The 19,836-nt window shown below is 40.7% G+C and overlaps 1 protein-coding gene across 1 annotated transcript in view; it reads right to left on the reverse strand.

The window, feature by feature from the left end:
• Positions 1-285: 285 nt before the first annotated feature.
• BMPER (BMP binding endothelial regulator) overlaps positions 286-19,836 on the reverse strand; it is a 241,870-nt gene continuing 222,319 nt past the window's right edge. The window contains exons 14-15 of the mRNA XM_029918394.1: positions 11,250-11,380; positions 286-2,030 (exon numbers count right to left, since the gene is read on the reverse strand). Coding sequence (XP_029774254.1) covers positions 1,849-2,030; positions 11,250-11,380 — 313 coding nt within the window. The 3' untranslated portion in view covers positions 286-1,848. The remainder of the gene's footprint in view (positions 2,031-11,249; positions 11,381-19,836) is intronic.

Raw genomic sequence — 19,836 nt, forward strand, 5'->3', positions numbered from 1 at the left:
CAGGGTGTCTAGATTTCCTGATTCTTAACCCTACCCATATGCAACCCAGACTTTTTGTGTTTACAGATAAGCAAAGGCGTGGTCCCAAATGCTTAAACAGTGTGGACAAGTTCATAAACTATACTTCGTACCCAAGTCCCCTAAAAAGCTCTCTTTCCAAGTGAGCTCTCAAACAATGACCTGGCTACTTTGGGTCCCAAAGATATTAAGATGTTTAGGACCCATGGAAAACAGTAATAACCACATTCTCTGATGGTTCCAGAGAACACATTCCCAGTCAGTCAATATTATACTCTGTACTTTATTCAGTTTACTCAAACAACTAAAGATGTCCCAGTAAAAATAATCCAAATTAATATTTTAGCTGTCATGTATATAGGTAAAAGGAACACAAATGTTGTAACAGGCAATGGCAATATGCTGATTGTAAAAAAAATTTGAGGGTTTCCTATTGTCTAATAATAGTACTCTTTATAAAAATTAAGTATTATAGGTTACATAAAATATATCTAAATAAAGCTGTTAAAAATTGGCCAAATCAAAGTTGATATGGATTACTTATAAAGTATAACACAGCACATCTTGAAAGAGAAAATGCATTGTTTTTAAATATTTAGCCCTTTATTGACCACACACTGGAACATAGTATCTTGAAACATCAGTGGGTTTTGTTTTGTTGAAATTTTCACTTATTTAACTGAAAACAAAAGGCAGGAACCTCATAGGATGACCAGTAGTAAACTATCAGAAAACTACAGCAAATACAGAGACCAGTCTTTGGACTGATATTAAATCAACTGGTCAGGAAAGGCTTTCTTTTTATATAATCATGACATATTAATAGTCACCAAATAGCACTCGGCTAGGAATCCTCTAGAAATAATTAATGATTTTCATTTTACATGTGGAATAGTCACAAAATGTAGATGGCTTACATCAACTCATTATATTTGCCCATCCTTAATTGCTCTGAGATTCAGAGAAGTGGCTGTTCCTTCATATGTTGTGCAAAATGTGTCCTAAATATCTGTTCAAGCTCAATAAAGCTGGCATGTGACCCAAACATTCTTTAATTTCACTGTGACATATAAATGGACACATCCATCATACACACATGTATAATTAGGTGACTCAAGGAATACGCAAAGATGGCAAGAAACCATTCAATTCTTTGGCTATGCTCCACTGACAAATATATATTTCTTGGCAACTAGCCAATCGGTTTTGGAACTAATATTGGACCATGACCCAATAAAGTCTAACAACCTATCCCTTGCTTTACATGCACCATTAGGGCCTGTCACCAATCACTAGCCATCTCTCTCGGGCATACATTCCTTTCTTTGGAAGCATGAAATGCCCCTAGATAACATTGCCCTTCTCTAGAGAAACACATTTTCCACTCAACTGCAAGTCTTGATTCAATCCTAAAATTAATGCAGGCAGGCAATTTAGGTTTCTTAGAAAACTTCTTAAAAATGACAAATGTATGTGATGTTAAAGCCATCCAATATGTCTGCATGCTGCCTTATTAAATTACAAACACCTGGCTTATTTATACAATGTATCCAATGGCTTACAGATTAGGATCCTAGAAATAATACATGTCTTATAGCAAAAAATATACATATAATAATCCACCTATAGTTTATATAAATGATGAAATGTTTCTGAATATATCTATATATCTATATATGTACACGTATATACTCTGTATGTGTGTGTGTGTGTGTGTGTGTGTGTGTGTGTGTTTGAAGAATGAGCACACAAATACTGCAGTCCTTCATTGGCTCTTCCACTTCAGTGTCAAGGACACCAGGTTTCAAAGTCTTGGGAGCAGAACAAAGGTCACCGCTGAGGACAAAGAACTGGCTTGATGCACCTTCCCTTGTGAAGGACCAGGTTGGCAGGACAGTGGCAGCCTGCGACGCAAGGCTTGTTGCATGGACCGATCTCGTTCCAGTTGTCACAGGTCTTGGCACATCCTGGACCACACGTATCATACACAGCTCCGTGCTTACACTGGGTGGCTGAGAAAAGGAGACAGGGGTGAGATGTGGAGAAAGGACCATGTTGATTCAACCTCAGCCCAATGCCATTCTGCCAGGCTCATGTCCCCCAGTGCACTGGCCCTTCCACAGCACAGATTCCTTTGTGCATTTTAACATATGAGTAACAAACATCCAACATTCCTCAAATGCTCTGGGAATCACCTGCCCCTGAAAAAACAATATCAAAGATCCACCTGCTGGGCTAGTGATCTTCAAAGTAAACTGAAACGTAAAGTTTTTTATTCCCAGAGAAGACAAACTACACATTAGTGAAGCTACCAGGAAGTCTATGAGGTTATTTGGTTATTGAGAACAATATGAAAAATCAACTCCAAATTGTGCTTAGAGCCATCAAGTTGTGATAAGTAGGAGTCCTTTGTGCAACCACATCAATATTCAAATACACAGAATTACACATACAGAAAAAAAAAACCTGCCAAGCTTTCTGGAAAAACACAACATATTTTCATCATAGTGATCAATTTCAGGCAAATTAGAGCAAGAGTGGGGTAAAACCAAATAGCAAAACATGAGACGTGTGACTGGAGAGAGGGAGGTGGGTGGCTGCCTGGCCAGACAATACAAAAATGATGAGCTAGTCAAATCGTAACCAATTTACTATCTTTGTTTGCTTAGAGCTAAAATGATTTTGACAATATTCTGAGAGTTCCTGAAAATTCATGAATAGATTTGTCAGAAAAACAAACATTTTGGAAGTTTTATGACATTCAAACTTTCCCATCTGAGTTATTTCCAGTGACAAAGAGGCCACCTTTCATTCATGAGTAGGAATGTTGACACATGTTGGAATTTAGAAGAGGGACTTTCAAGAATACCAATAACTATCTAACCTTCATTTGAAGTCTCCCCAAACAAATTTAATAACAACAGAAGAGTATCAAACACCTCTATTATAGTTTATGCAGTTTGCAAAATAATAACCTTGCAAAGAATTATAAAGAATATAATTGTAAAACTGAAAAACAGAACTGGTGTTCAAGCAAGTGGGCCTTATATTGAATCTTTCAAATTATATAGAGATACCACAGAACATTCATGTTTGGCCATATACAATAAGACTCCTCAAATACCCATTATGCTAGTTAAACACAAATAAGAAAAGGGGTGGTCTGTATAAATAGTAGTCAATTATCACTCACAAGTTCTTCCTTATTATTAAAAACTTGAACTGTATAAAACATAGAATTTTGAGAGACATCTGAGTGAAAACTACTTTATAATACTTGGCTCTATAATTACCATTTTTCTATATAGATTCTAATTTCCATATTAAGCTTTGGCATTTCAATTCCTGTCCTAGTTGCTTAAACTGTTAAATAAACTAAACTAATTGTTAGTAACCACCTGTTTTGAACAAAGCCACTGTATAAGATGTTTTGTTGGTAGAGATATATGATATCATATACCAATGTAGGGATGAGTTACTTGAAGCTATTACCAGCCAATTATACTGAAACATCAAATGTCGTCTTATTGGTTCTATGCCTCGCTTACTCTCTCTTTTGAGGTGTCTTCTCAAAGGTAACTTCCTATCCAAAATAATATCCTCACATTCTCAATTCTTTTTCCATATTTTTCTTTTTTATACATATCACTACCATTTCTATCATTTGTAACATGATATTTGGTCTTCCACACTAGAATATAAGCTCCTTCAGGGAAGAATTTCCATCTGGTCTCCCACTGCATCTTTATCCTTTAAAGGGCATTAGGTATGGAAGCCAGCAATACATACTTGCTGAAAAAATGAATGAGCTATGAAACAGATCTAACTACACCAGAGAGTGATTGGACACTTTCCATTTGCCCCTCTAGATCTGCTCTCTTTCTTTCTTGAAGCTACTCTACATCAGTGCTCTGTGCTGACTTCTAGGGATCACTTCAATGGGCTCACTTTGGAACAGAAAACCCTATACATCGCACATGCCTAATAATTTGGAAACATCCTAGCTGAATACCATATTCACACACAATAACTATATCCATGTGCTGTTATGTTTCCATGGAGCAATGGGGTTCAAAACTGAAAATCAGCATCAACAGGGAGCTCCCTAATACCTGACAATCCCCTTAAAAGAACCTAGCCCAGGTAATTTGAATATGCAGTCAGAATTGAGAACTAATCCTATAAACAACCCTCACATCCATAATTGATGAATTATGTCATCTACACAAACACCGTTAACTCATTTCCCTACTGACCCTCCTCCACATCTGTACCCATCCTTGACTTGCTATTCCTGTTTTCTGACCCATCTCCTCCAGGAACTCGCTCTATTATTTGTCCTTCTCACTGAACATGAATCATCTCTATTTGCTCCATCTTCCAAATATCACAAACATGTGGAGATTGACACTAATCTTTGACAAAAAAGGTTCTTTAACATATAAGACTTACCTTCTTCTTTCTTTAACCTCCAAATTTCATAAAAGGCTTTACAGTCATTATATCCAATTGCTCTGCAATTCATCAGTATGGGTGATCTGTCTTTCTTTCTCACCTATTGCTTTACTGAAGCAGTTCCCACCAACATTTTCAGTCATGACTATATCCACTGATACACTGGCATCCCCAAGTCTCCCATAACCTCTCCACAAAATATTTGGCTTTAAATTATGATAAACATCTGGAGAACACCTCTCTCTTGGGCTTCTTTGCCTACTCCCCTGGCATTAAATGTTCAAATGACCTCCAAGACTATTCCCCTTACATCGTCTTGTCTTCTCTTCCTCTCTCTCTATCAGTTACTACAGTTTCATCTATAATTTCTAGTTCTGATTCTCTTCCCAAGCTAGCTCATCATTTTCCAAGTCTTAATTCAAATGGCACCTCCTCCAAGTAGCTTCCTGGATCTCCCCCAGAATATCCTTCTTCGGTCTGCACCCCACATCACTTTTCACATTAGTTATTTGTTTATCAGTTTTAATCCCCCAGCTCCAGTGCAGCTGTAGTTCTTAATCAGAGATGCTTATAAGAGTCCCCTGAGGGATCTTTTAAAATATATTCTTTCTCAGCCCCATTCCCTGAAGATTTTGCTCTCATTCTGCAGTAGGGCCCAAGTAGCTGTAGATTTTTAAATTCTGGGGGTCACTAGGACAAGCATCTCTGGTTGAAGAGAGTAACCTGCCAAGATCCGGGCTCCAGTGGGCACGGTCCCTTTCTACCATGACCCAAAATTCTGGCACAGGGCCAAGCAAAGAGGAACAGCTTATTAAATGTTAGTGCCTGTTGAATGATGATTTAATCTTAATGATGCTCCATCCATCATCTCATTTCCCAGTGTGGATTACATTTGGCTGGCCTTGAGTTCATTTTCCACTCAGCTGCTTCCAGAAAGCCTCTTTGAACTCACTTTACCCTCCAGATACTTTGCTTCCCTCTAAACCTTGCAAAGATCACTTGTATAAAGACTTGATAGAATTTCCTCTTTCCCACCTATGTTCTTTCCTTTCCCCACATTCTCTCATAGACATGAGCTCTCCCATGTCTCATCCTCTCTCTGACCTCTCAATTCCTCCTTCTGGCTCTACCACTTAACTTCCTGATGCTCTGCTGTGATATTTCATCTTTGACCAACTGAACACTGATTATTTCTCTCACGATCTATGGGGAGAAAGTAGGACATAGAAAATGAAGAACTAACTACTAGGGGAAAAAAGGATCTTTTTTCATTGAACAAATGCTGTCGCCATTTTTATTTAAATGAATAAATATCTCTTACATATCTGCCACGTGGCCAGCGTTCTCTTAGGCCAAGGAATCAAATGTGAATCAGGTATCATCTCTGACCTACCATTACAGGAGCCTGGGTTTAAAATCAAATAAGTAAAGGTGACACATAAACAGATTCCTAACAAAATTCAAGATGCACCATATTAGATAATGAGAGCAAAGTACCACAGAGGAGTCAGAGAGAGAGACATCAACTTGAGGTTGAGGGGCTGTCAGCATCTGAGAAGACCTCAGAGAACAGAGCCCATTTAGGTCTTAAAAGGTGAGTAGTAGCTGTCAGACAGACCGTGGTGGGAAGAGTCCCCCAGGCAGAGAGAAGGCAAGTGGGCAACAATGTACTGCTGGCTCCGTCAGGGGAAGGGGGTCTTAATTTGGTAGGTGGGAGCACAGGATTTGAGGAGGGAGAGGTGGAGAGATGAAGGCAGATAAGTAGGCAGAGGCTGTGAATCTAGGCCAAGGAGAGCCTTGGAAGAGTTTTAGCTGGGGAGGGGGGTGACATGCTTAGATTCACCTTCAAATTGATCATCAACTTGTATATGATTCTAGAAACTGAATACTGCCTCAGACCCTGTTTGACTCTTCTGTGAATTCACTGTTTTTTCTTCATATATATAAAAGGCAAAAGATTTTTTTTTGAATCGATTAAGCATCTGACTCTGGATTTCAGCTCAGGTCATGCTCTCACAGTTGGTGGGTTCGAGCCCCACATCGGGAATACTAAGTGTGAAGTCTTCTTGAGATTCTCTCTCTCCTTCTCTTTCTGCCTCTCTCTCTCTCTCTATCTCTAAAAATAAACTTAAAAAAATAAAAATATCAAAAGAAAACCTCAATGTGATCGATTTGAACATATGCATTTAAAAAGGGATTCATCTAGTTAAATAATTAAAAAGCAATCAGCCAACTACCAAAGCGATTAGGGTTGGCAGGCATTTGTTCTCAAGGGGGCACACAAGCAGGCAGTGTGTAATGTGTACAAGCAGCATTATGTGTTACTTCCTGTGGTGCCCTCTGGGACTTTGCTGCCTCCATGTCCCCGCTGAGGGTTGCACATCACCGTACTGACTTTATCTCCTCATCCTTTACAGGAGGCGCCCAGTTGGCCAGGGCAAAGCTCACTGTGTATAATGAAAGCAGTTGCTACAGCAAAGGGCTAGAATCACCTGGAATTTTAGAGAAAAACAGAGGAAAAAGTGCTCACAGAACCCAGCAGGCTATCTGACGTGCTATATAGAAAGACACACGCCACTTTGAGGATCCCAGCTACTTTTCCACTTATAGAATGCATTACTGAAAGTGCACTGACAATTAGCGTCGGCCACAGAGCGGTGGCAGGCAATCTGTAAGTAAGATACAGGACCAAGATCATAACAAAGTTACAGTCAGAGGTCACCAACTGACAACTCTCAGTGATAAGGAACAAATGAATAGAATTCCAAAAGACCTACCTAACAAATATTTGAACAAGTTAGTTGATTCTTATGTAAATACACAAATAAATATATATTCATATTTGAATATATTTTTCCACGGTGCTCTTGCTGGTCTGTTTTCATAATGATTAACTACAGAGGCTGTAAGGCAAATTCACCTGGGTTTCATTCCCGACCTACTCATTTTCTAGCTCTGTGGCTTGCAGCAAATCACTTAAATATTCCAAGCCTCAATGTCCTTATCGGTAAAATGTGGGTAATAGAATTACCACATAGATGATAAGGCAGATTTAACAACATAAAATGTCATAAAAGTGCTAATGTAGTCCTTGGGGCAAAAGAAGCACTTAGAAAATGGTGACTGTTAATATAAATGGTCATTATTAAACTTTTATTCTAGACCTTTAGGATGGTATTTTGCATAGTATATGATATTCAGCAATTCACATGCTAAGCTTGAGCTTCATCAGTCCTTTTTGCCACCTATAGTGGGCATATACATTGTGCTAGCAGTCATCCAGGTTAGATGTGGAAATGTCACTTGCTCATTCAGAGTTTCTTGCCCGGCTGGCTTCATATTTGTTCAACTTCCAAGCTTTTTACTCTGTAAAATTTCTCTTCTCTGTGTTAAGTGTCCTTAAGTGCTGTCATACGTCGAAAAGATCTGGGAGCTAAAAATAAGTGAAGAGTATTCTTATAGTCTTCAATATTCCAATCAATTGGAAATGGATCTATTGAAAGATGCTGCATGTCTCTGTAAATTTATTTTTCATGTGCCATCTGTCAACCTGTGCAGGTTCATTGTGTGCATGTCTGTGTGTGTGTACAAAGGTTCCTCTGCAACTGCACAGAGTTATACTTCACAGAGACGGCTCCATTAATTTTAAGTGGTAAATGAACCCTTTCAAGAGCCATATTCCTTGTCCATTAGAAAAGTAATTTTAGCTCCTGAGATTTGGTCCCTGAAATCAGAGGGAATGTGTACTCCTCAAATGATGCACTCAGATGGTGCTAAGTATAGCTCCGGGCTAGGAAGAGAGGGTTCCTATATTCTGTATGTAATACAAGCCTCAGCAGAGCACCACCACAGCTAATAGAGTTGATAAGTTTCTGCAGAGTCCTAAATTACAGCAGGATGGATGGATGGGATGGGGTTCCATATATCTCACTCTTTTTCTGGTAGATTCAAGGAGAGGAGGACTCAGAGAGAGGTAGCTAGAAGTATTCAAGGTATACTAAAAGGACCTGGTCCCACAAAAACACCACTTTTACTTTGCAACCCCACAGTGACACATTAGGTGAGAGGTAAGCCATTTTGTCTTAATTTTAGGAGCCTCAGACACACCTTACTACTGAGATAGGGAACCTGAAGGACACCATACAAATCTACTTTTTGCTCCCTTTCCTTCTATTCTTGCTAGGATCTGCACTCCTGCCATACACATGCCTTACTATATGTCCTCCTTGTAAGGGATGAGGAGTTCGTGATAGCTTTGGAATCTTCCAGCACAACAGATAATACCTAAGGAATGATGGGGCAAAGCCATCATGTGCATATTCCAGATTGCTGGCACTAGACATCTTGATGTACCAAGATGCCCTGGCTTCAGGGGATAAATGACTTATGATGGACATTGGAACGCTGTCCTTGTGCTGACCAATTCCTGTATGCCCAAGAGGACATTTGTACCAGATCACAATCATCATTAAATACTTCAGACCCCTAGCAAAGATGAGACTCATCCTTCACTTTCTTCCTAAATCTCTATCTGTACTCTCTCTATATTTTCAATAAGCTCTGCTCTCACTTCCTACAGGCTTGAGTTTGCCTATCTATCTTGGCTGATCCTGCAGGACCCCCTCTGCATCCTCAGACCCAACCCACTGGTATCACTGTGAGTTATTTTTATAAAATCAATACTCATTTGAGAAGGGCAGCATGATAGGCCCTCTTGCTGTGGAGAGTGACCTCAGATACAAAGATTGAACTTGGGTTTGAAGAGGGGAGAGCAAAATCCAAAAGGGAAGTTAGAAGTAGGTAAAAGGGCTTAGTGTTTTTCATGGATACAGACTAGTGATTTTGTCAAAGGTCAGCTTGGAGAAGTTTTAGTAACTCCAAAATACCTGTTGTCCTACTCCCTCAAAGCCACTCAAGTAGGCAGAAAAATTAACTCAGTGGTTTCAACTCTGACTGCAGGTCGGAATCACCTGAGAAGTTTTAAAAGTCACATAAGGCCAATTAAGGCAGGATATCTGGGCATGGGGCCCAGGCATAGATTTCTTGTTTATTTTATAAACTCCCTAGTGACTCCAATGTCCAGTCAGACTGAGACTCACAGGTCTAAGTAAACAAGATGGCCATGCAATGAAAGCATGGCTTCAAGGCAATTCTTCTTGACCTCCCTGCCAACCAGATGACCACTCGTGCCCTCCACCAATATAGACACTCCAGAGTTAGCAGTGCCATGAACTGCCTTCTTTTCTGATTCAGAGCTCAGTTTATTAGGATTAGTGGAGAATTCGTGCAAACTCCATGTCTCTTCACTTGAGGCAAATCTGGCCCTTTTCAGAAAAATGTCTGCCAACCCTTGAAGTAAGTGACAAATACTCTGTCATCTCATCTCAAGATCTAAATGGCAGCAGCAGCTTCTATGAGGTGGACCTGTTTCCAGATGTTTCACATACATATCACTGATGCATATCACTCTGCGTAACAGATATTGTAAAATTCCAAAATATATCGAGAATCTCTCTTCTTCTCCCCTGATATACTGCCTGCATCTTGATCCAAGTCACCATTGTTTGTTCACCACCACTACTGATCACCACACTCCTGCCTGGTCACCAGCTTTCAGTCTTGCCCCAGCCAATCTATTCTCTCCACAGTAGCCTGGACACAGGGTAATCCTTGGAAAGCAGAGAGAGGCTTGTTTAAAGCCCATCGGTGGCTTGCACTCCTCTTGGAATAAGGCTACCACCCTCCCCCAACCTGCAAAGCACTGCACAATCCAGCTCCTGCTTCCACTTCACTCTCGTCTTATGTCTCTTTCCCCTGCCCACGATGCTTGAGCCACACTGACTTCCTTCCAGTTCAAGAGCATGCTATATTATTCCTGCTTTATGGTCATCAAATATGTTTCTTCTACATAGAATGCTTGCCTTAACTCCCTTCAATCCTTCAAGATGCCTATTATCAGCACAGAGAAACCCTCGCTCATCACCATGTAAGTGGCTACCTATTCCCTCTTCATTTGTTTTCTATTGCTCTGCCTTATTTGTTTCCTTCATCACACTTAACATACTTAGCGAGTATTTCTTGTAGAGTTACTATTTTTGTCTGGTTCTCCTTTGGGCTGCCAGCAACTCAATGACAAGGGCTTCATCTCTTAAGTGACCAAAGTACCCACTGTGTTCAGCACAACGCCCAGCATAGACACTTTGTAAGAAATATTTCTTGAATGAACAAAGAAGTCCATTTTACAGATATCAAACAAGCTAATTAACTTGCTTGAAATCAAAGGACTATAACAAGTATTGTAGAACTCTGTCTCTCAGAGGCAAAAGAATGTTCTGCAAGGGTCTAACAATTCCTCTCTTTTAAACATATACACACACACACAGGCACAACACACATACACACACTTAGCCTGAAGACCTTAAATGACTGTAATCATCATGAATATTCTTTGCTCCACACATAACCTTCGCCACAGCTGTGCCTGTCCATGTGCTAAGTACACCCAGCTGGAAGCTTGAGGACGGGAGGATTTTGCAACAGTGGAAATCCTTAAATTGTTCAAATGTGCTTGTCACAAAGCATTTCTCTTAAGTGCTTTCTATCCTGCCTAGTGGGAAACCCTTGTGTTTTATCAAGTTGCAATCCAGTTGGACTATTGATGGAATTTCCCTTTGGCCAAGTGGGAATGTGGCCATTCACATCAGAAAGTCTCTTTCATTGCTATACTGGGGATCGTAGTGAACTTATGATGAATGGATCCGCCAGGAATTTCTCACCTGCACAGTTCTGCTGAGGCTCCCAGTGGACACTGATGCCTTCTCTCTGGCACGCCCGGGCATATGCCAGAAATGACTCACAGTAACAGTTTTTATGGACTGGACATTCACACATGTCTGTCACACAGGACCTAAGGAACCCAACAGAAAGAAATCAACATGTAAAAATATCAAATTATCAAACACCGTAAATGTGACTTGCAGGAAAGGGTAGGTAAGTGGGATGTCAAACCTCAATTGACCATTGAAGGTTGCTATTTTAGGTTGGAAATCTAAAAATGGCATACAAGTTCTACATGACACCTTACAGGGTACCTCCGAAGAATGTGATATTAGATTCCCCTTCTTCTAAAGCAGGACTCCAATAGAACTTTCTACAAAGAACATCTGGAAATGTTCTCTAATATCCACTGTCCAAAGCTCTCTCCATGACCCATAGCTGGCTTTTGAGCACTTAGAATATATCTAGTGTGTGTGAGGAACCACATTTTTTTCTTTGATTTAACTTTAATTAACTTAGATGTAGATAATCAATATGTCTGGCAGTTACCATGTTGGAAAAGCAGCTCTTAGACTATAGTCATCATTCAAAGTACTGCCATTTGTGAACAGCTTTGATATAAGATAATAGTTTCTACTACAACATAACCAAAATAGTGCCCAGTATGATGAAAGTATAAAATCCCAGGGCTTTCTGAAGACATTCAATTAAGATTCACTTTTGCAAATATCTTAGAATCTTAGTCTTTTGAGAAACACTAGTACTCATTCTTTAGAATGTGGGGTGACAAATTCCAAATAAAGCAAAACTTCCAGCCTCTAATTAGACCAAAAGATAAAGAAGGTTGAGCCAAGGTCTTCATAGTTTTAAGTATGGAAATGATGGGCCAGGCCAAAATGAGAACTGAAATATGCTTAAATGTAAACTAACAAAATTTTAAGCATGCTGACCTCAAAGCCACAGTGATAACCTTACATTGGTATGTAATATTATTGTTTAGAAAGTGCTTCCACATGCAGTCTGTCACTGAGTGCTCAAAAGGACAGAGCACGGTCCATATTTTATAAATAAACAGGTCATTTTACAAATGAATAGATGGGCCCAAAATCACATTAAAAAGGTGCAAAAAAGAGAACTAAATTACATCGCCTGAGACTACTGTTCTTCTTGTTATTCCATAGGATCATCTTTATCTTTATCCCTAACAGTTCTGACTTAACAGTAATGCCAGAAGCCCTCAAGATTAACAACATTAAGCTACCCTTATTTTTTTCATAACCCTGGTCAGTAAAACCTCTTCCTTACAGAACCAAATTCAAGGCTAAAAGCAAACACAATTAATATTAATAGTCAAAATTACAAACAGCACAGATGATCTTGAAAAGTGACAAGAATATGATAATCTAATGTGAATATTCCAGCATTTTCTCTTGGCATGGGACGTATATACATATCTGATTACAAAGAGTGGCCAGCTAGCTCTGTGTAAAGGCTGGAGCGCTGCCTGCTCTGAACAAGAATTAAATGACAGAAACTGTATTAAAGAATCACCATGTACCTGCAAAGATATTACAGCCCAACTCTCAAGAACACAGCCTTGGAAATAGGAATGACCAGGGACAAAAGAGGAATAGAACTGAAACCTAACGAGCCTCCTCCATGTCATCAAGTGAGAAATTATTTGATGGCTGATACGTAAGACAGAAAATTATTTGATGACTGATACAGGACAGAAAAACAGATCTCTCTCTTCTCTGTAATAGTCAAGACTGCATATCTTCATACCTCCTCCCACTTGCATTACAGAAATCCCGTGGAATCAGGCTCACGAGCAAACTCTTTCCAGTACCAGACACAGACACAGTACAGAGCCTTTGGATTTCTGACAAAAGCAAATTAAAACCTGTTCTTAAAATGGCCTCTAAATGTCTGAGTATGAACCATTGCCTTTGTTTTGAATTTCATTTCAGACCAACACACACCCGTCACATTCCTGTGCAGACAGGACAGCAACATTTGGGCTGCTGGCGCTAACCTCTCGTCCCACCTCTGCTTCACTCCTGGGGACTTCTGTCACCCACCCTCTTCCCTGGCCCATAGGGTACAGGTCCCCCTCTCGGGCACAGCTCCCACTGATGTGACAGGGACTGAGTGGCGCCTAGTGGGCCTGGTAAAATGATGGTACTTGTGTGGGAAGGAGGGGGTCTCCACATGAGGAAATATATCCTCTGATTTGAAAGAACGTCTAGTGTGACTCTGTAAAATTGTGCGAACAGTAAACAAAATTTAATTTGGGTGAAATACTTGGTGAATGTTTTCCTTCTTTTTATTTCTATTGGTTGTCTTATGAAGCTATTTATACAATTTAAAATAAATTACAGACAGCTACATCCAATTCATCAAGACTGTTGGGAGAAAACGAGGTAAGTGTGCATTTAATGTTTAAGCACACATTTACTAATTGCCACATATACCTACTCCACCTCCACAACAGGCCACTCAATATGCAGACGCAGTCAATGATGTATCTGCCCTTCAAAACTAAGGACGATTTGTGCTTATTCTATTACTTGGCACTCATGAGGAACATTTGAGGAAAAAGCATTTGTCAAAGCCACCCTTCGCTTGAAATATTTCACATATATTTAAAGGCTTGAGAGATTTGTTTTGTCACAGAAGTTAAAACTACAAGATGTCTTTTTTTCACTTGTCAAGTTGATGATTTTTACACAAAATTGTACACAGGGTTTGTGAAAGAATGGAGAAATGGATGGTCCCTACTCTGCGAGTATATAATTGTTAGCTCTTAACGTCGGGCATTTTGACGTCGTCAGCTCTTACGTGGACTGTCTCATTTGGTCCACACAGCAATGGGACGTGAAGCAGGTCTTAGTATTGGCCCACATAACATTTGGGGAGACTGGAACTTGGAGGTGTTAGCTTGTTCAAGGTCACACGGTTGATGAAAGATCTGGAACCCCCAAACCAGGACCATACATAGGTCTTTCTCATCTCAACATCCATATTAATAATGATGACAGCATTAGGTCCTTCTAGAAACAATTTGGCAATACTTATAAATAGCCCTAAGAAAGATTCTTCATTTGTCAGGGAAATTCCACACCCAAGAAAACAGGAATGCATGTGGACAAAAATTCTATATATGGGGGTTTTCATCATAATGCTATTTGAAAAGAAAAGAAAGGCAGGGAGATAACCTAAATTGCCTATAATAGGGGCCTAGTTAAATACATTTAGGTGAGCTCTATATCCTGCAGACATTGCGACAATGCTCTGGAAATACATCTTAAGATATGATGAAACATTCAGGATGGACTGACTGAAGACAAGCAAAATTGTGTTTCAGTATTGTGTGAAAACAAATAAGAAAACAAAAATAACTGGAAACAGATACAGCCAAATGTTCACAGTGGTCAACTCTAAGCGGTAGAATTGAGGCTCTTTTTATTTTCTTCATATCCAAAGTTTCTATAATATACACATGTCACTTTTCTCAAATGATAAATCAACAAAAAAGAGTAACATGAGACATATTAATATTTCAATCAGAATTCAGGGCCTAGAGTGAGAAAATAAAGAATGAAGAATGGGAGGAAATGAAAATATCCATTTGTAGGTCTGAGTTATTGAATATTTCTCCAGCTAACATTTTCCAGTCTGTGTATCAGGGGCCTCCTGACATAGGCATTGATTCATTCACCGTGTGTTGTCCCACCTCACTGGTCTACTGATACTATGGACTTGACACCCAGATGGATGGAACGGATAATGGGGTAATTAGGCATGCTTCTGCTGGAGGGATTTATTAAGAAGAAGGAACTTCTTCCTCGAATGTACTTCAAATTTCAGGGAGGGGTGAAGCTATTGTTATTCAAGTGTTCAATTTGTGTTTATCACACTTAATAGTTCAGTATGGGGAAAATCTAATTTATGACACAGTGGAGTTGAATTTTTATATGTTCATGGAAGATTGTTGCTCTTTCCTTAGTCAGTGTGCACCAAAACTGCACATTTATATTCATTATATAGAATATGTAGGAGAACGTTATCACTCTTAACAGTTAGTAAGATTTATGGCTTTGGTTTCCCTGCTTTCATGGCACTATTCTGTCCCAGTTATGTTCTGTTCGATGTTGAGTTCCTGGTCAGGAAACGCAGCTGCCCAGGGCTCCAGTGGGAAAACACAGGTTGCATTACAATAGAGCTTTTTCCAGAAAGCTCTATAGGTAACAGGGAATAATTGCTTGTCTATGTGAGCCCTTAAAGCAGGTTTTCTGTCACAGGAGCTTATGAATGTATCTAGAAATGATGTTCAGATTTATCCACCCTGCTCCTGGCACCTTTCCCGACAGCAGAGAGGTAGAGGCAAGATGCTTGTTCCTTGGGGCACATGTAGCTGTGCACTGCAGTGATATGCAGAGAGGATGCCAAGAGCCACAGCAGGGTGCTCATGAGCTGGTGCCGGGCTGGGCAGCACTTTGTCACACACCAGCGGCCGCCTTCTCTAATCATTTCACGTATAGGTGTCAGGTCTCAGTAAGACTCTTTAAAGGCCTCTCCTCACCATATCCAGCACAATACTGGTATCAGAACCCACCTGGGGTCAGTTCCCTCCCTGAAACCCAACTTATCATAATTTATATGCAAGGGAGCTGGCATCATCATCTCCCCTCCATTAGGTCACTACCAGTGCCTCGTGCGATGCTCTAGAAAGAAGCCATGACCCAAACGGAGCTATTTAAATGGAAATTTAAATTAATTATAATGAAATAAAATGTTCAATTCACTTCCTTAGTCACACTAGCCACATTTCAAGTGTTTGGGGCTGTGTGTGGCTAGTGGCCACCCTGCTGGACAGCACTGATCTACACAAGCTCCATCATGGCAGACAGTTCTAATGGATGGTGGTACCATCTGTGTTGGGAAACCATCCCTGTTCTCCTCAAAGAGGTTTGTACGTGTAGTGATATCAGGATCAGGCTCACTCCTACTCTTACTGGGCATCTGCAGAGAAAGTTCAAATTCAAGGCTGCTAGCAGTCTAGACCATCCCTTTTTCTTCCCCACCTATTCTTTTACCCCAGGCTTACAGAATGTCTCATTAACCTTCAGGCTTCCTTCCACCTTGGCCATTCCTGCCTCGAATGTGCTTCCTTCTCTTTTCCACTGGAAGAATCTGAGGTCTGTCCTTTAACATTCAGTCCAACCCCTCCATGGCGCTCCCTGGCTGGCCTGAGAAAAGTTAGCCCCTTCCTATTGGGTCCTATCCTCTCTCCTTCTTTATCCTGGCACAGACCCTAGAATCCTAACCACCACTTTCTCTGTTTGTGCAGAGTAGCTGTGTCTTGTTCATCCAGCCAAACAGTGCTTTGAACGGGCAGCTCAGTAACTATGTGGCAAATCATCCAAAGAGTGAATGAGAACAACCTGATAACCTTTGCCCAGCTTCCACAGGGTCACGGTTGGACGCTGATATCTGAAGAGTGTGAATTCCACCCTTGCCCCTACCTACCCGGGCCAGCTCCTAACCCAGCCCTCCGCCTGGGGCAGCTCACCATAGCAACCTCTGAACTAAGCTGCTTCTGCAGGAACCTTGCGTTTTCATTTTGAACTTCTCCCACTCCTCTCCTGTATCCAGGGGATTTTCTTTTTAATTTAATGAATGGCAGAATAAAGGGTTTGATCAGAGAAGTCCGCTTTCATGACACACTTTCAGAAAAGCATATATTCAATATCGTAAGAACAACCCATGGCTCTTCGTGTTATTAAAAAGGCAAGCCTCCAATCCTGCTAAAGTCAAAACATCAAACATCGCTCTGCTTCCTAGCAACAGCAGACCGAGTGGTTTTCCCTCTGCTTTTTCTGGCATGAAGGCCACCCCTGCTGGAGAGGGGTAAGTGTGCATGCGTTTGCTACCCAGAGTTTTGAAAGACAGATAAATTAACCATTGAGCTCTCCACACTGCTTCTGGGAGAACAGAGGGGCAAGCCAAGAGTCACCGCAGCCAGTGCCATTTGGAAGCCAGAGGCAGAGCTTTGGCTCTCCCCTCTGCCACCAGGAAGGGTCTTTGGCTGTACTATGTTGTTCTATTTGGAAATAAGCTTTCCTGAGAACAACAGTAAAATATGGCTACATCTAGAAGATGACTAGAAAACCACACTGGGGTCATACTGCTTTCCTTGCCCCATGTACCTAGGACGTTAAGAAAATCAATGAAAGCATTTCAGGCTTGTTAGTACCTGGGCATCGGTAGGAAAGGGGGAAGAAGAAGATTCACGAAATAGTCCTAGCTGGGTGGACAGAAGTATGTTTATCTACCAAGAGACTATGAATAGAGACAATTAATAAATTCACTTACACTTTAATCCTTGAAATTCTGCTCTGACCTCCCTAACCTGAATTGCATGGAAGTTACTAGACGTAGGAGCCATAAGACAGCATAGCCTTGTCACATGAGACCTAAGAAAATGACTTCATCCCTAGCTCATTAGTGGCTACATCTGCTCTTATCAATACTACATAGGCACCGTCAGCTATTCACATAAAAACAGCATATTGACATAAAAAATAGGGCCAAAAGATTCAATAATGGGAAACACGAGGTTGCTTTATTGAGTTGTTCATAAGAGTGGGGCAAACCTGAAAAGCCAGCCAGTAGGGGGTCCACACTGCTCCTTCCAGATCTTCCCCGAGCCAGCCACAGTTTGGCATCATGGTGGCTTAAACATTGGTGAGAATATTTGATATCAAATATTGGCTTAAATACTGGCTCTATGGTTGCCTAGTTTTCCAGGATAGCCCAGCAAGGCCAGGTATTTCTGGATGAGCTTATTTATTTTACAAACTTGATCTAAGGACACGAGGCAGGAGAATCTGGAAATCTACCTGTTTCTCTGGTTGTGGATACTGAATTTATCACAATCCAGCCTCATTAGATCTCGCACACAGACCCACATACATTATACTTTGAGCCCACTCCTAAGTGCGGAGAAGAATGAACTCACGAAGCCCTTTTGTTCAGATGGAGGCACAGACGTGAACAGAATGATACACCCTCAAACTCCAAATGACATAAAGGGTGTTCTGGGCAGGAAGCAAGTGCAGTGGGATACTGAAGACTAATTCCATGGGGTAGGTAAGGATGTCCAGAAGGCTTCACACAGTAGGAGAGACATGGGAACTGAGTCTCGGAAGGAAGTGTAGAAATTTGCTTCATTACAGAATGAGGGAAAGGAAATTTCAGGGAAAAGGAGAAGGCTGAGTAAAAGCAGAGTTTCCAAAGCACCAGATCTCAGATATTAAATATTAAAAAATATTAAAAAATGAGACACAACAAAAAGTCTGCGACAGTCACACAACCTGTTTCTGAAGACTACATTTCCTCACAGAGCAGCACAGCAGGTCTGTTGTTAAGACGTTTCTTTCTTCTAGAGATCCAAATCCTCAGGGTCTCCAGCCTCACTGATAGGTGTGACACTCATAGGTGCCACACAGAATCAGTCAGTGTGCTCATGACTTTTCAGTTACCTTCCTGAGCTCCCCCATCAGCCCTGTGTGTTTGCTCTCTCTGCTTTGACAAGAATAAAAATCCAACCACCAAAGTAATTATTTTGGTACCACATTCATAATTATTCACAATGAACCTCTTTTCTTGATTGCCTGCACTCTGCTCCTGTCATGTATACGTTGCCTACTTATATGTATATAGTTCCAGTTTAAAACCTAGGGACTCTACATTTTTCACCTAATTTACACTCTCTGGATACTGACAAAAATTGATTGCTTTAACCTTCCAGGGTTGCATTCCCCAGGAGGCAAATGGCGCTAGCCACATGGCAGACACTAGCGTGGCATCGGAATTCCAGAAATGGTCCTCCTCCTTGGACACCCTTCTAAAGTTAGAGATTGCTTTGTGGAGAACATAGCAGGCACAGAGACCTCCTTTAAAGACAACAAGGCTTATGATTTTCCACAGTGGAGAGTATATTCCCCATGGCCCATGGTTAAGTTTTTTGTGCCTTATGGTTGAGGAAGGTATAGGCACCATCCTACTATTTGCTCTACAGACTCTATAACCATGAACATGGTTAGAAAACACTCCTTTGGGGAAAAAATGAGGTATTTTTCCTAGAGTATGAATCACTGGCTCCACAGAAGGAAAAGCTGACCATGATTAGCAAACATTTGCTAGGTTGTCAGTCTCCCAGGGATAACTCATTATTTCATTTTGGGCAAAGTTATCAAACAAGCCCACCAGTGAGAGAGGAAGCCTGGTCACTACCCCCCTCTAGTGGTCGAGAGTGAGAGTGCCTAGTAACCTTAATTCTTATTCCAGCATTTGCTTCTTACTCCACTTTTTTGAGGGGGAGGCCAGCTGATAAAGCAGCACATAAAAATGGCTGCTTGTCAGAAAAATCGATTACTTTTCTCTTAAACATGGTAAATCCATCACTGTCACATTCACTGTAAAAAACAAGTGCTTGGCTGGTTGGTGGACTAAATCCCCACATAATCTAAGAGTCTCCTGGGTTCCTGCCACAGAGGCTAGAAGAGCTGAGGGCGGGTG

Source organism: Suricata suricatta, chromosome 2 (assembly GCF_006229205.1).
Source record: "Suricata suricatta isolate VVHF042 chromosome 2, meerkat_22Aug2017_6uvM2_HiC, whole genome shotgun sequence".
NCBI classification, from domain to species: domain Eukaryota; kingdom Metazoa; phylum Chordata; class Mammalia; order Carnivora; family Herpestidae; genus Suricata; species Suricata suricatta.